Source organism: Ranitomeya imitator, chromosome 6 (assembly GCF_032444005.1).
Source record: "Ranitomeya imitator isolate aRanImi1 chromosome 6, aRanImi1.pri, whole genome shotgun sequence".
NCBI lineage: Eukaryota > Metazoa > Chordata > Amphibia > Anura > Dendrobatidae > Ranitomeya > Ranitomeya imitator.
In genome coordinates this window covers 303444187-303461051 of record NC_091287.1, presented here as the reverse complement: position 1 = coordinate 303461051, position 16865 = coordinate 303444187, and the positions used below count along the sequence as shown (strand labels likewise).

The window sequence follows — 16865 nt, the reverse complement described above, 5'->3', positions numbered from 1 at the left end:
TCATGAGTGGTACTTCGGCTGGTTCTGTCTATGAGCTTCCTCTGGTGGATGTGAGTGGGGCTGCGGCTTCTGAGTTTCCTTCCTCAGGTGACTAGGTTAAGTCGTTAGGTGCTGCTCTATTTAACTCCACCTAGTTCTTTGTTCCTGGCCTCCAGTCAATGTTCCAGTATTGGTCTTGCTTTCTCCTGGATCGTTCTTGTGGCCTATCTGCCCTGCATAAGCTAAGTTTTGCTTGTGTTACTTTTGTTTGCTATATTTTCTGTCCAGCTTGCTATATTGGTTTTTCTTGCTTGCTGGAAGCTCTGAGACGCAGAGGGAGCACCTCCGTACCGTTAGTCGGTGCGGAGGGTCTTTTTGCCCCTCTGCGTGGTTGTTTGTAGGTTTTTGTGTTGACCGCAAAGCTATCTTTCCTATCCTCGGTCTATTCAGTAAGTCGGGCCTCGCTTTGCTAAAGTCTATTTCATCTCTGTGTTTGTATTTTCATCTTAACTCACAGTCATTATATGTGGGGGGCTGCCTTTTCCTTTGGGGAATTTCTCTGAGGCGGCAATGTAGGCTTATTTTTCTATCTTCAGGGCTAGCTAGTTTCTCAGGCTGTGCCGAGTTGCATAGGGAGCGTTAGGCGCAATCCACGGCTACCTCTAGTGTGGTATGATAGGATTAGGGATTGCGGTCAGCAGAGTTCCCACGTCTCAGAGCTCGTCCTATGTTAGTAACTATCAGGTCACTTTGTGTGCTCTTAACCATTGTGGTTCTGAATCACCTGTTCATAACAATACTGGAGGCCCAAAGTACTAATGCTTCTCAATAGAGGGAAAAGAGAAGTTCTGAGACCATTTTGTTTTCTTTGCACTGTGTTTTGTCTCTCTTTTCCCCTAGACATTTGGGTGGTTCAGGACACAGGTGTAGTGATGGACATTAAAGATCTGTCTTCTTGTGTGGATCATCTCACTGCAAGAGTACAAAATATTCAAGACTTTGTGGTTCAGAATTCTATGTTAGAGCCAAGAATTCCTATTCCTGATTTGTTTTCTGGAGATAGAGCTAAGTTTCTGAGTTTTAAGAATAATTGTAAACTGTTTCTGGCTTTGAAACCACCCTCCTCTGGTGACCCAGTTCAACAAGTTAAGATCATTATTTCTTTATTGCGTGGCGACCCTCAAGACTGGGCATTTTCCCTTGCGCCAGGAGATCCTGCATTATGTAATATTGATGCGTTTTTCTGGCGCTCGGATTGCTGTATGATGAACCTAATTCAGTGGATCAGGCAGAGAAAAATTTGCTGGCTCTGTCTCAGGGTCAGGATGAGGTAGAGATATATTGTCAGAAGTTTAGGAAGTGGTCTGTGCTCACTCAATGGAATGAATGTGCGCTGGCAGCAATTTTCAGAAAAGGTCTCTCTGAAGCCCTTAAGGATGTCATGGTGGGATTTCCTATGCCTGCTGGTCTGAGTGAGTCTATGTCTTTGGCCATTCAGATTGGTCGACGCTTGCGTGAGCGTAAAACTGTGCACCATTTGGCGGTACTATCTGAGCATGGACCTGAGCCTATGCAGTGCGATAGGATTTTGACCAGAGCTGAACGGCAAGAACACAGACGTCAGAATGGGCTGTGTTTTTACTGTGGTGATTCCACTCATGCTATCTCCGATTGTCCTAAACGCACTAAGCGGTTCACTAGGTCTGCCACCATTGGTACGGTACAGTCGAAATTTCTTTTGTCTGTTACTTTGATCTGCTCTTTGTCATCCTATTCTGTCATGGCATTTGTGGATTCAGGCGCTGCCCTGAATTTGATGGACTTGGAGTATGCTAGGCGCTGTGGGTTTTTCTTGGAGCCCTTGCAGTATCCTATTCCATTGAGAGGAATTGATGCTACGCCTTTGGCCAAGAATAAGCCTCAGTACTGGACCCAGCTGACCATGTGCATGGCTCCTGCGCATCAGGAGGATATTCGCTTTTTGGTGTTGCATAATCTGCATGATGTGGTCGTGTTGGGGTTGCCATGGCTACAAGTCCATAACCCAGTATTGGATTGGAAATCAATGTCTGTGTCCAGCTGGGGTTGTCAGGGGGTACATGGTGATGTTCCTTATCTGTCTATTTCATCATCCACCCCTTCTGAGGTCCCAGAGTTCTTGTTGGATTACCGGGATGTATTTGATGAGCCCAAGTCCAGTGCCCTACCTCCGCATAGGGATTGTGATTGTGCTATCGATTTGATTCCTGGTAGTAAGTTTCCTAAAGGTCGACTGTTTAATTTGTCTGTGCCTGAGCACGCCGCTATGCGGAGTTACGTAAAGGAATCCTTGGAGAAGGGTCATATTCGCCCGTCATCGTCGACATTGGGAGCAGGGTTCTTTTTGTGGCCAAGAAGGATGGTTCGCTGAGACCTTGTATTGATTACCGCCTTCTAAATAAAATCACGGTCAAATTTCAGTACCCCTTGCCGCTGCTGTCTGATTTGTTTGCTCGGATTAAGGGGGCTAGTTGGTTGACCAAGATAGATCTTCGTGGTGCGTATAATCTTGTGCGTATTAAACAGGGCGATGAATGGAAAACAGCATTTAATACGCCCAAGGGCCATTTTGAGTACCTGGTTATGCCATTCGGGCTTTCTAATGCTCCATCAGTGTTTCAGTCCTTTATGCATGACATCTTCCGAGAGTACCTGGATAAATTCCTGATTGTATACTTGGATGATATTTTGGTCTTCTCGGATGATTGGGAGTCTCACGTGAAGCAGGTCAGAATGGTGTTCCAGGTTCTGCGTGCGAATTCTTTGTTTGTGAAGGGATCAAAGTGTCTCTTTGGTGTTCAGAAGGTTTCATTTTTGGGGTTCATTTTTTCCCCTTCTACTATCGAGATGGACCCTGTTAAAGTTCAGGCCATTTATGATTGGACTCAGCCAACATCTCTGAAGAGTCTGCAAAAGTTCCTGGGCTTTGCTAATTTTTATCGTCGCTTCATCAATAATTTTTCTAGTATTGCTAAACCGTTGACTGAGTTAACCAAGAAGGGTGCTGATGTGGTCAATTGGTCTTCTGCTGCTGTGGGAGCTTTTCAAGAGTTGAAGCGTCGTTTTTCTCCTTCCCCTGTGTTGTTCCAACCAGATGTTTCGCTTCCGTTCCAGGTCGAGGTTGATGCTTCTGAGATTGGAGCAGGGGCTGTTTTGTCGCAAAGAAGTTCTGATGGCTCGGTGATGAAACCATGCGCCTTCTTTTCCAGGATGTTTTCGCCTGCTGAGTGTAATTATGATGTTGGCAATCGAGAGTTGCTGGCCATGAAGTGGGCATTCGAGGAGTGGCGTCATTGGCTTGAAGGAGCTAAGCATCGCGTGGTGGTCTTGACTGATCACAAGAACTTGACTTATCTCGAGTCTGCCAAACGGTTGAATCCTAGACAGGCTCGTTGGTCGCTGTTTTTCTCCCGTTTTGACTTTGTGGTTTCGTACCTTCCGGGCTCTAAAAATGTGAAGGCGGATGCCCTGTCTAGGAGTATTGTGCCCGACTCTCCGGGTTTGTCTGAGCCGGCGGGTATTCTCAAAGAGGGGGTAATTTTGTCTGCCATCTCCCCTGATTTGCGGCGGGTGCTGCAAAAATTTCAGGCTAATAGACCTGACCGTTGCCCAGCGGAGAAACTGTTTGTCCCTGATAAATGGACAAGTAGAGTTATCTCTGAGGTTCATTGTTCGGTGTTGGCTGGTCATCCTGGAATCTTTGGTACCAGAGATTTGGTGGCTAGATCCGTTTGGTGGCCGTCTCTGTCGCGGGATGTGCGTTCGTTTGTGCAGTCCTGTGGGATTTGTGCTCGGGCTAAGCCCTGCTGTTCTCGTGCCAGTGGGTTGCTTTTGCCCTTGCCGGTCCCGAAGAGGCCCTGGACACATATCTCTATGGATTTTATTTCGGATCTCCCCGTCTCTCAAAAAATGACGGTCATTTGGGTTGTTTGTGATCGCTTCTCTAAGATGGTCCATTTGGTACCCTTGTCTAAATTGCCTTCCTCCTCTGATTTGGTGCCATTGTTCTTCCAGCATGTGGTTCGTTTACATGGCATTCCGGAGAACATCATTTCTGACAGAGGTTCCCAGTTTGTTTCGAGGTTTTGGCGAGCCTTTTGTGCTAGGATGGGCATTGATTTGTCTTTTTCCTCGGCTTTCCATCCTCAGACAAATGGCCAGACTGAACGAACCAATCAGACCTTGGAAACATATCTGAGATGTTTTGTTTCTGCCGATCAGGATGATTGGGTGTCCTTTTTGCCTTTGGCTGAGTTCGCCCTTAATAATCGGGCCAGCTCGGCTACTTTGGTTTCGCCGTTTTTCTGCAATTCTGGTTTCCATCCTCGTTTCTCTTCAGGGCAGGTTGAGTCTTCTGACTGTCCTGGTGTGGATACTGTGGTGGATAGGTTGCAGCAGATTTGGACTCATGTGGTGGACAATTTGACATTGTCTCAGGAGAAGGCTCAACGTTTCGCTAACCGCAGGCGCTGTGTGGGTCCCCGACTTCGTGTTGGGGATTTGGTTTGGTTGTCATCTCGTTATATTCCTATGAAAGTTTCCTCTCCTAAGTTTAAGCCTCGTTTTATTGGTCCGTATAGGATTTCTGAGGTTCTGAATCCTGTGTCTTTTCGTTTGACTCTTCCAGCTTCTTTTTCCATCCATAACGTATTCCATAGGTCATTGTTGCGGAGATACGTGGCACCTGTGGTTCCATCCGTTGATCCTCCTGCCCCGGTTTTGGTTGAGGGGGAGTTGGAGTATATAGTGGAGAAGATTTTGGATTCTCGTATTTCGAGACGGAAACTCCAGTACCTGGTTAAGTGGAAGGGTTATGGTCAGGAAGATAATTCCTGGGTCTTTGCCTCTGATGTTCATGCTGTCGATCTGGTTCGTGCCTTTCATTTGGCTCATCCTGGTCGTCCTGGGGGCTCTGGTGAGGGTTCGGTGACCCCTCCTCAAGGGGGGGTACTGTTGTGAATTCTGTGGTCAAGCTCCCTCCTGTGGTCATGAGTGGTACTTCGGCTGGTTCTGTCTATGAGCTTCCTCTGGTGGATGTGAGTGGGGCTGCGGCTTCTGAGTTTCCTTCCTCAGGTGACGAGGTTAAGTCGTTAGGTGCTGCTCTATTTAACTCCACCTAGTTCTTTGTTCCTGGCCTCCAGTTAATGTTCCAGTATTGGTCTTGCTTTCTCCTGGATCGTTCTTATGGCCTGTCTGCCCTGCATAAGCTAAGTTTTGCTTGTGTTACTTTTGTTTGCTATATTTTCTGTCCAGCTTGCTATATTGGTTTTTCTTGCTTGCTGGAAGCTCTGAGACGCAGAGGGAGCACCTCCGTACCGTTAGTCGGTGCGGAGGGTCTTTTTGCCCCTCTGCGTGGTTGTTTGTAGGTTTTTGTGTTGACCGCAAAGCTATCTTTCCTATCCTCGGTCTATTCAGTAAGTCGGGCCTCGCTTTGCTAAAGTCTATTTCATCTCTGTGTTTGTATTTTCATCTTAACTCACAGTCATTATATGTGGGGGTTGCCTTTTCCTTTGGGGAATTTCTCTGAGGCAAGGTAGGCTTATTTTTCTATCTTCAGGGCTAGCTAGTTTCTCAGGCTGTGCCGAGTTGCATAGGGAGCGTTAGGCGCAATCCACGGCTACCTCTAGTGTGGTATGATAGGATTAGGGATTGCGGTCAGCAGAGTTCCCACGTCTCAGAGCTCGTCCTATGTTAGTAACTATCAGGTCACTTTGTGTGCTCTTAACCACTAGGTCCATTGTGGTTCTGAATCACCTGTTCATAACAGGAATGGGTACAAAAACAAAAGAAGTGACATGCTACTTCTTTTAATCCACAGCGTTTCCGCGCTGAATTTTCCTCACCATTAGCACAGCATTTTTTTTTCATTGATTTACATTGTACTGTAAATCACTTGCAGATCTGCAGCGTTTCTGCACGGTAAAAAACCCTGCGGATCCGCAGGAAATCCGCAATGTGTGCACATAGACTAACTCAAATTCTCTTTTTACCTGGTTTCATGTATGATTTTCATGTTGCTCATACCTGTTACATCACATGCTTAAAACAAAGTTGTTTACCCACAATTGTGGAACGGAGCCAACAATTTTCTCTGGCCTATTTTAAGGGTTTTGTGTGAAAATATGTCCAATTTGCCTCATTCCTCTGTGCTTTGTGTCTCAATGCACACAAATGAAATAAACATGTGTGTAACAAAATATGTGTAATTGTAATAATTTCCAAGAAGAAATACTTCACTTTCTGGAACATCTGGAACAATTTCAAAGGTGCCAACACATTTGGCCATGGCTATGTGGCGTCCACAAAGTATTCATCCAATAATTAAATATCGCTCCTTCCACTCCTAGTCACGTGGTATCGTTAAGCAGTACTGTACAGTCACAAATGCGGTATTGACACATTTAGAAGAAATGGTGTGAGATATTTTGGTGCCATTTTTACCAATTTCCCTGTATGATAGTGTAAAATATGAGGCTAAAATTACATTTTTATGGTAAAAAAAATGTTTTTTCTTTACTGCCCAATAGTTTAAAATTCTATGACACTTATGTGGTGTCAATATGATCACTGCACCCTTAGATGAATTCATTGAATGGTGTAGTTTTCAAAATGGGGTCATTTGTTGGGATTTTCACTGTTTAGGCACATAAGGGGCTCTGCAAATGTGACATAGTGTCCACTATCTATTTCAGCCAATTTTGCCCTTTAAAAGTCAAATGGAGCTCCTTCTATTTCGAGCCCTCCTGTGCACACAAACAATAATTTTCTACCACATGCGTGATATCAGCATACTCAGGAAAAATTGATTGCACAACTAATTGTGTGGTCTGTTTTTCCTGTTACCCTTGTGAAAATTAAATATTTGGTGATAAAGCAAAATTTTAATGGGAAAAATAAATTTTTTCATTTTCACAGCTCAATGTTATAAAATTCTACGCACCTGTGGGCTCAAAGTGCTAAACACACATCTAGATAAATTCATAGAGGGTGTAGTTTCCAAAATGGGGTCACTTGTGGGGGGTTTCCACTGTTTAAGCACTTCAGGGGCTCTGCAAATGCGACATGGTGTATGCAATCTATTCCAGACAATTTTGCACTCCAATAGTCAAATGGCACTTCTTCCCTTCCAAGCCCTGCTCCAAACAGTAGTTTTCCTCCACATTTGGGATATCAACTTAGTCAAGACATATTGCAAAACAAATTTTGAGGTTTATTTTATCCTTATACCCTTGTACAATTGCAAAATTTGGCACTAAATAAACAATTTTGTGGGAAAAAGTAAAATGTTAATTTTTTTCCTCCACTTAGCTTTAACTCCTGTGAAGCAACGGAAGGGTTATTAAATTTGGTTTTGAGCAGTTTGATGGGTGCAGGTTTTAAAATAGTATCACTTTTGGGGATTTTCTGTCATATAGGCCCCTCAAAGTCATTTCAACCGTGATGTGGTCCCCAAAAATAAATTTCATAAATTTCTTTGTTGGAAAAATTAGAAACTGCAGGTAAAATTTTAACTCTTCTAACTTCCTAACAAAAACAAATTATGTTTCAAAATTATGCAGATGTAAAATAGACATATAAAAAAAGACTATTTCTAAACTATTTATAAATCAGGACTAATTGGTTTAACGATATAAAAATTGAAATTTTAACCCTTTCACCCCTGGAGCTTTTTTCGGTTTTGCGTTTTCATTTTTCGCTCCTCTCCTTCCCAGAGCCATGCGTTTTTTTATTTTTCCATCAATATGGCCATGTGAGGGCTTATTTTTTGCGGAACGAGTTGTAATTTTGAAAGACACCATTGGTTTTACCATGTTGTGTACTAGAAAACGGGAAACATATTCAAAATGTGGTGAAATTGCAAACAAAGTGCAATCCCAAACTTGTTTTTTGCTTGGCTTTTTTGCTAGGTTCACTAAATGCTAAAACTGACCAGCAATTATGATTCTCCATGTCATTACAAGTTCACAGACCCTAAACATGTCTAGGTTATTTTTTTTTATTTAAGTGATGAAAAAAATTCCAAAATTTGCTAAAAATAAATAAAATTGCGCAATTTTCCGAGACCCATAGCGTCTCCATTATTCTATCTTGGGTTGGGTAACAGCTTATTTTTTGCGTGCCGAGCTGACGTTTTTAATAATACCATTTTGGTGCAGATACCAAAAAATGTCTGATTCACCATATACAGTTGTGTTCAAAAGTTTACATAACCTGGCAGAATTTTTGCTTTCTTGGCCTTTTTTTCAGTGAATATGAATGATGACGCCAAAACTTTTTCTCCACTCATGGTTAGTGGTTGGGTGAAGCCATTTATTGTCAAACTACTGTGTTTTTTCTTTTTAAATCATGATGACAACCCAAAACATCCAAATGACATTGATTAAAAGTTCACACACCCTGGTGATTTTGGCCTGATAACATGAACAGAAGTTGACACAAATGGGTTTGAATGGTTACTAAATGTAATATCCTCACCAGTGACCTGTTTGCTTGTAATCAGTGTGTGTGCATGAAAGCTGAGTGAGTTTCCAGACTGACTCTTGCATCTTTCATCCAGCCACTGGCATTTCTGGATTGTGAGTCATATGGAAAGCAAAATAATTGTCAACGGATCTATGGGAAAAGGTAGTTGAACTGTATAAAACAGAAAAGGGATACAAAAAAATATCCAAGGAATTGATAATGCCAGTCAGCAGCTTTCAAACTGTGATTAACAAATGGTAAATCAGGGGCTCTGTAAAAACAAAACCACAGTCAGGAAGACCAACAAAACTGGCATCCACAACTGCCAGGAAAATTGTTCTGGATGCCAAGAAAAAAACACAAATATCTTAAGCTGAATTACAGGACTCTCTGAAAACAAGCGGTGTGCCTGTTTTAAGGCACAATAAAGAGGTATTTGAAGAAAAATGACCTGCATGGTTGAGTCACAAGAAGAAAGCCATTACTGTGCAAAAGCCACAAAGTATCTCACCCACAACACGCAAAACATCACAGAGACAAGCCTCAAAATTTCTGGAACAAGGCAATTTGGAGTGATGAGACCAAATTTGAACATTTTGGCTACAACTATAAATGTTACATTTGGAGAGAGGTCACCAAGTCCTATGATGAAAGGAACAACATTCCTACTGTAAAGCACGGAGGTGGATCACTAATGTTTTGGGGATGTGTGATCTACAAAGGCACAGGAAACTTGGTGAAAGTTGAAGGAAAGATGAATGCAGCAGGTTATTAGCAAATACTGGAGGCAAATTTGCACTCATCAGCCCGAAAGCTGCGCATGGGACTTACTTGGACGTTCCAACATGACAATCATCCAAAACACAAGGCCAAGTTGACCTGTCATTGACTAGAGCAGAACAAAGTGAAGGTTCTGCAGTGGTCATCTCCGTCTCCTGACCTCAATATTATTGAACCACTCTGGGGAGATCTCAAGCACGCAGTTCATGCTAGACAGCCCAGGAATTTACAGGAACTGCAGGGTTTTTGCCAAGAGAAAATAAAAAACCTCATCCACAACTACCACAAAAGACTTCAAGCTGTCATTGATGTTAGAGGGGGCAATACACGGTATTAAAAAATGGGGTATATGAACTTTTGATCAGGGTCATTTGGATGTTTTGGGTTGTCATTTTGGTTTAAAAAGAGAAAACACAGTAGTTTGACAATAAATGGCTTCAACCAATTACTAACCATGAGTGGAGAAAAAGTTTTGGTGTTGTCATTCCAGCACCCTCCACCAACCATTAATCATGTGCATAGCCATTTCAAACCATGGTGAGACAAGGTAGCTCTGCTGGAGAATAGCATCAAGTAAACAGTATTATAAAGATTGGAAGGGTAACTACAGGGACAGTCGAGCATAATTACCTCTGACTTGCGGTGCCATGACCTCTACGAGTGTTTCGGCTTGTGTGCCTTCTTCCGGGGGAGTCAGGAAGAGGCACACAAGCCGAAACGTGCGTAGGGGTCGTGGCACCGCAGGTCTGAGGTAAATATGCTTGACTGTACCCTGTAGTTATCCTTGCAACCTTTATAATACTGTTTACTTGATGCTATTCACCAGCGAAGCTACCTTGTCTCACCATGGTTTGAAATGGCTATGCACATGATTAATGGTTGGCGGAAGGTGCTGGAATGACAATTACATGGATTTGCCTCTGACCTGTGGTTCCATTTTGTAGTTTTGTTTATCTTAGAATCCTGCAATACTGTTAAAGTTTATGAATTTTAATACCAATGCGTTAATAAAATAATCTTTTTATATATACACACTGTATATATTCTTTGTGAATAAGCCATAACCTCTATGGCGTTTTCGCCTTTTGTATAACACAACTGAGGATGAAGTATTTTATTGAGCTCAAAACTAATGCCTTATCTTATATATTGTCAGTATAATCATATAACTTGTATTAATAACTGGGAGTTATCCATTACAGAAATGCATATAGAAAAGCATGATGCTTCATATAGCTAATAATACATAGATAGGTGATAAATGGGAGGGCCTCATTGGATTTTCTTACTGATGTGGCTCTTACCTTAATGCGCAGCTCTGGCACCTGCAATACAACAATCTTCTGTTTTGCCATTATCTTCTTTGTTTCGTTAATGCGAGCTGTGACAAAAAAGTGTAGCGATGCCTGATCCACGATATTGCTCATATACTCGCTAGCTTTTATTTGAACATCCACAGTTTTAGCTAATGGAAAAAAAAACGAAATGAAAGAGAGAAAATGCAATTTACATACTGATCTGAATTGAATTTACGAGTATAACCAAGTATATACATTCATCTTGTTTGTTGCAGGTAACTAAATGGTAATTTGCACAAATTCCAGCTCTTCACACTCAACACAACAGATACATCAATACATGTACGCAACTGAAGTATCTATTGTGGCTGGGGCTCTTTCCAGCCTTCAATCATATAACCTGCTGATAATAAATAGACTTTAATGTAAGTCGCCTCAAGTAGGGTTGGCAACATTACAAAGAAGTTGAATATAATATAAAGAAATATCATTTTTCCAAAATGGGAATCCAATCTCCAATTTGTGTTTTATGAAATTGCAAACACGTTAAAGTGAAATACAGTAATTTGTCCTCCTTTTTTCCTTTAATGATTTTACATCAAGTGAATTTTTTGTGTAGTTTGTAATGGATGTAAACATACACATAGGAAAAGTTTATTTTTCTGATCTGTATACTATATATGTGTATGTATGCAATGTATCATTACATATTATGCAATGTATTCTGAAAAGTTTTCTTCTACTTTGAATGCTCCCATATTTGTCATTGGTTTCCCTTTAATCTAACTATGATTGATAAAGTATCGATTTATACCAAGAGTATAAATGGATATTCACCAGAAATTAGTAAATGTTTGAAAATTCAAATTCACCAGCTTCATTGAAGGGGCCAAGGACCTAATCCTATGCAAGGTCTTTCCAAGGGGAATTGAAAAAATTTAAAAATTAATTTCACTACTAGAAATGAAGAAGAAGCAAAGACGGAAGAAAAATTGTAGTCATGGATATCCATGATTTTTTGTTTGAGTAAAATATTTGCCTATTTTCCCCATCGCTGCCCAATCCTATGGAGGGTCCTACACAGTTGATGAGCAAATAAAGGATAAGAAAATTGCAGTCATGATAGCTCATGAATTTTTGTTTGAAAACATACGTAACGTTTTTTGCCATGGAAATAATCCTGTGCAGAGTCCTACCAGGGAAATGCACCCCAGTTTATGCCCAAAAACTTATTTTCAGTCAAATATAATGGCTGGTGAAGCAGAGACCGCTTTCTTCAAAACGTAATGGTGGCTACATCTCTCCCATAGAGGCTGAGCATAATCCATAATTTTGCAAAAGCAGTAAAGTCCAGGTACAGCATTAATTGTGGTAAACTTGGCCATGTGAGAGTTGAGTTTCTTCACGAATGCGTGACTGGATTCACAGTTCTTGGGCATACATATTTAATTCTGACAACACAATGAAGTTAGAAGAGGAAGAGAACTGCTATTTGAGGATGTGACCTGGCTAATAGAAAGACATCCAAGAGAAGAAGAGTACTGCTTGTTCACATGGCTGGTCAGTTTGCTTTCTCAGAATAACAGGTGGTCATGATTCATGTGCTGAGAGAGATCTGCATTTTCTAGTCGATTCATAGCCAAAATACCCACAATTTCTTTTCCAATTGGAGTGCTTGCACTGTAAGTAATTGGCCCTTTGGCAACATGGAAATTAAATTCCATAAAAAAGATGTGCATACATAGGACACAATTATCGCCAAAGCTTTCAAGCACCATGAGCTTGAAACAGTCATGGCACCAACTACTCCGGAGTTGACCGGAGATTAAGCAAATCTGTCCCTGAAAGATCTTTTGGCTGGACATTGGCTCAGCTCATTATAGCTGATGCTACCACCCTACTCCTCAGATGACATCACCTCACTGACACCCTAATCTTCTTCTCAATTCTTGTCCAAAACAACACAATCATCCTCATCATTCTTGATTTGTCTAACAGATGCCTGAATTTGTTAAATGTCTTCAGCTCTTTGCTGTGCTGCTTGATTCCCACCTGATGATTTATCTTGATTCAGAGAGACAGAGCCTGTACCACCCCAGCAGACAGAGCCAACAACACAGCTAAGAATTTAAATTTTATACCCCTGCAACATGTCATCTGAGTACAAAGACTAACTGTTTATCTCATCCAGTAAATCAATTGGAAGAAGCCCCGGCATGATATGGTTTAGGGGACCAAGGAGTAGAACAGGTAGAGGTGATATTGACAAAATTGAAAGCCCATTATGTAAAAGATTAAGTTTTACAGGATCAAAGGAGGTGGACTGTAAACAACACTGATTAAAACTGATGATGTCGTTGTCGGAGGTAACATCATCCTACTGTGATTGAGGCAAGTGTTGTTCCATATATTACATTTTGTCCTCCGCTTTCGCCCCTCAAATTTACTTGATGAAGGGAAACATGGCTAACTGTAACCTGAATTTTGGAATACTCCTGGGTACTGACGGCTGGTGCCAATGATGGTGGTGGTTTTGCTGCTGTTAACTTTCACATGCTTAGCAATTATATGTTTTTTTCCATATAAACCAACCCCATCCATAGACATTGTCACTTTTTCCTTTATCATACGTTTATACACAAGTAAAATTAGCAATAATACTTGACAAAAAGAAATGTCAGTTACATGATGCACAAAAAGCCTAATGCTACAACAGCCCGTAGTATTGGTGTAGTGTGTATGGGTCTAAAATTTGATTATTTAAATAGGTGTTATTAAAACAGACCTGCACAGTAAGATACATAGATCTTCCCCTTCCCAAAAAGGATGTAGCAAAATAATGTACATGCTCCGAAAACAAAATGAGGCAAAGGGCCAAAATATTGTTGTGGCTTTTACAATTGTCAAATTGAACTGGTAAAAGAGGTATGCAAAAGTTAAATGTGTAGATTTTTATAATTTTCTTATATTTTTATAACACTATTTTTCCTCCTGAACAAAAATGTTGGAACAAAAAATGCTATGTCACTAGGTATATGCTCGAAAAGCAAAATGCAACAACAGCCCAAAGTATTGCTGTGGCATGTAGGGATGTGAAACAGGAGTAATAAAATAAATGTGCAAAAAAATTAATGTGTAGGGTTTTTTTTAATATATTTTTCACACTATTCTCCCTCCTTAAAAAAGTCTAAAACAAAAAATTCTACAGTGCTAATTACATGCCCTATTAAGGTAATCTATTACTAAAAACTACTACTCATATACTATCTTTAACACTGAAGTTGTACACCATTCAATGTTTTAGCTCTTTCTATCTATATGTCTATTATTGATCTGGGCGCACTGAGGTCTTCTCTATAGCCTGTAACACCATGTAACATGGCTGTTGCATTCACAGCCTCAGCTTTTATAGTGCCTCTAATAGTCCCCCCTGATTGGCAGTTTTAAGGGAAAAAGAAACTCCAAGCAAATGTGGCACTAATCACCTTAGAATATATATATAAAAATAATATAACAGTATAGTACTTGTATCCTATCCAAAATGAGCTTTTAAATACATGGTGTTACATTGTTGCGAACAAACATAAAAATCTTTAAAAGTATGGGTATAAGTATAAAAATAAATATAATTCACTCTAATTCTTTATCAAAAATATTACTTTCATCTCTACATGAATCAATTCACCCCCTTAACCCCTTTCTGACATCGGACGTACTATCCCGTCAAGGTGGGGTGGGCCCCTATGACCACGGACGGGATAGTACGTCCAGCGCGATCGGCGGTGCTCACGGGGGGAGCGCCGCTGATCGCGGCCGGGTGTTAGCTGCCTATCGCAGCTGACATCCGGCACTATGTGCCAGGAGCGGTCACGGACCGCCCCTGGGACATTAACCCCTGGCACACCGTGATCAAAGATGATCGCGATGTGCCGGCGGTGCAGGGAAGCATCGCGCAGGGAGGGGGCTCCCTGCGGGCTTCCCTGAGCCCCCCGCAGCAACGCGATGTGATCGCGTTGCTGCGAGGGTCTTACCTCCCTCCCTGCCTGCTCCAGACCCGGATCCAAGATGGCCGCGGATCCGGGTCCTCCAGGGAGGGAGGTGGCTTCACAGAGCCTGCTCAGAGCAGGCACTGTGAAGCCTGCAGTGCTCTAAGTGAGATCAGTGATCTGACAGAGTGCTGTGCACAATGTCAGATCACCGATCTGTGATGTCCCCCCCTGGGACAAAGTAAAAAAGTTACAAAAAAAATTTCCAAATGTGTAAAAGAAAAAAAAAAAAATATTCCTAAATAATGAAAAAAAAAATATATTATTCCCATAAATACATTTCTTTATCTAAATAAATAAAAAAAGACAATAAAAGTACATATATTTAGTATCGCCGCGTCCGTAACGGCCCGACCTATAAAACTGGTCCACTAGTTAACTCCTTCAGTAATCACCGTAAGAAAAAAAAAAAAAATGAGGCAAAAAACAACGCTTTATTATCATACCGCCGAGCAAAAAGTGGAATAACACGCGATCAAAAGGACAGATATAAATAACCATGGTACCGCTTAAAGTGTCATCTTGTCTTGCAAAAAACGAGCCACAACACAGCATCATCAGCAAAAAAGTAAAAAAGTTATAGTCCTGAGAATAAAGCGATGCAAAAATAATTATTTTTTCTATAAAATTGTTTTTATCGTATAAAAGCGCCAAAACATAAAAAAATGATATAAATGAGGTGTCGCTGTAATCGTACTGACCCGAAGAATAAAACTGCTTTATCAATTTTACCAAACGCGGAACGGTATAAACGCCTCCCCCAAAAGAAATTCATGAATAGCTGGTTTTTGGTCATTCTGCCTCACAAAAATCGGAATAAAAAGCGATCAAAAAATGTCACGTGCCCGAAAATGTTACCAATAAAAACAACAACTCGTCCCGCAAAAAACAAGACCTCACATGACTCTGTGGACCAAAATATGGAAAAATTATAGCTCTCAAAATGTGGTAACGCAAAAAATATTTTTTGCAATAAAAAGCGTCTTTCAGTGTGTGACGGCTGCCAATCATAAAAATCCGCTAAAAAACCCACTATAAAAGTAAATCAAACCCCCCTTCATCACCCCCTTAGTTAGGGACAAATTTAAAAAATGTATTTATTTCCATTTTCCCATTAGGGCTAGGGCTAGGGTTAGGGTTAGGGCTAGGGTTAGGGCTAGAGTTAGTGTTAGGGCTAGGGTTAGTGCTAGGGTTAGGGTTAGGGTTAGGGTTAGGGCTAGGGTTAGGGTTAGGGCTAGGGTTAGGGTTAGGGCTAGGGTTAGTGTTATGATAAGGCAATTCAGTACCACAATGGACATAGAGGTCAGAGCACATACAGTGACCTGACAATAACCCAAAAACATTGAACGAGCTCTGAGACGTGGGAACTCTGCTGACCGCAATCCCTAATCCTCTCCAACCACACTAGAGGCAGCCATGGATTGCGCCTAACGCTCCCTATACAACTCGGCACAGCCTGAGAAACTAGCTAGCCTGAAGATAGAAAATAAGCCTACCTTGCCTCAGAGAAATACCCCAAAGGAATAGGCAGCCCCCACATATAATGACTGTGAGTTAAGATGAAAAGACAAACGTAGAGATGAAATAGATTTAGCAAAGTGAGGCCCGACTTTCTGAACAGAGCGAGGATAGGAAAGGTAACTTTGCGGTCAACACAAAACCCTACAAAAACCACGCAAAGGGGGCAAAAAGACCCTCCGTACCGAACTAACGGCACGGAGGTACACCCTCTGCGTCCCAGAGCTTCCAGCAAGCAAGAAAAAACAAATATACAAGCTGGACAGAAAAAACAGCAAACAAAATAGCAAAGCAGAACTTAGCTATGCAGAGCAGCAGGCCACAGGAACGATCCAGGAGGAAACAGGTCCAATACTAGAACATTGACTGGAGGCCAGGATCAAAGCACTAGGTGGAGTTAAATAGAGCAGCACCTAACGACTTCACCACATCACCTGAGGAAGGAAACTCAGAAGCCGCAGTACCACTTTCCTCCACCAACGGAAGCTCACAGAGAGAATCAGCCGAAGTACCACTTGTGACCACAGGAGGGAGCTCTGCCACAGAATTCACAACAGTACCCCCCCTTGAGGAGGGGTCACCGAACCCTCACCAGAGCCCCCAGGACGACCAGGATGAGCCATATGAAAGGCACGAACAAGACCGGGAGCATGGACATCAGAGGCAAAGACCCAGGAATTATCTTCCTGAGCATAACCCTTCCACTTAACCAGATACTGGAGTTTCCGTCTTGAAACACGAG

At 41.7% G+C, this 16865-nt stretch overlaps 1 protein-coding gene across 1 annotated transcript in view; it reads right to left on the bottom strand.

The window, feature by feature from the left end:
- F13A1 (coagulation factor XIII A chain) overlaps positions 1 to 16865 on the bottom strand; it is a 421197-nt gene that overhangs the window by 73345 nt on the left and 330987 nt on the right. The window contains exon 13 of the mRNA XM_069730705.1: positions 10566 to 10726. Coding sequence (XP_069586806.1) covers positions 10566 to 10726 — 161 coding nt within the window. The remainder of the gene's footprint in view (positions 1 to 10565; positions 10727 to 16865) is intronic.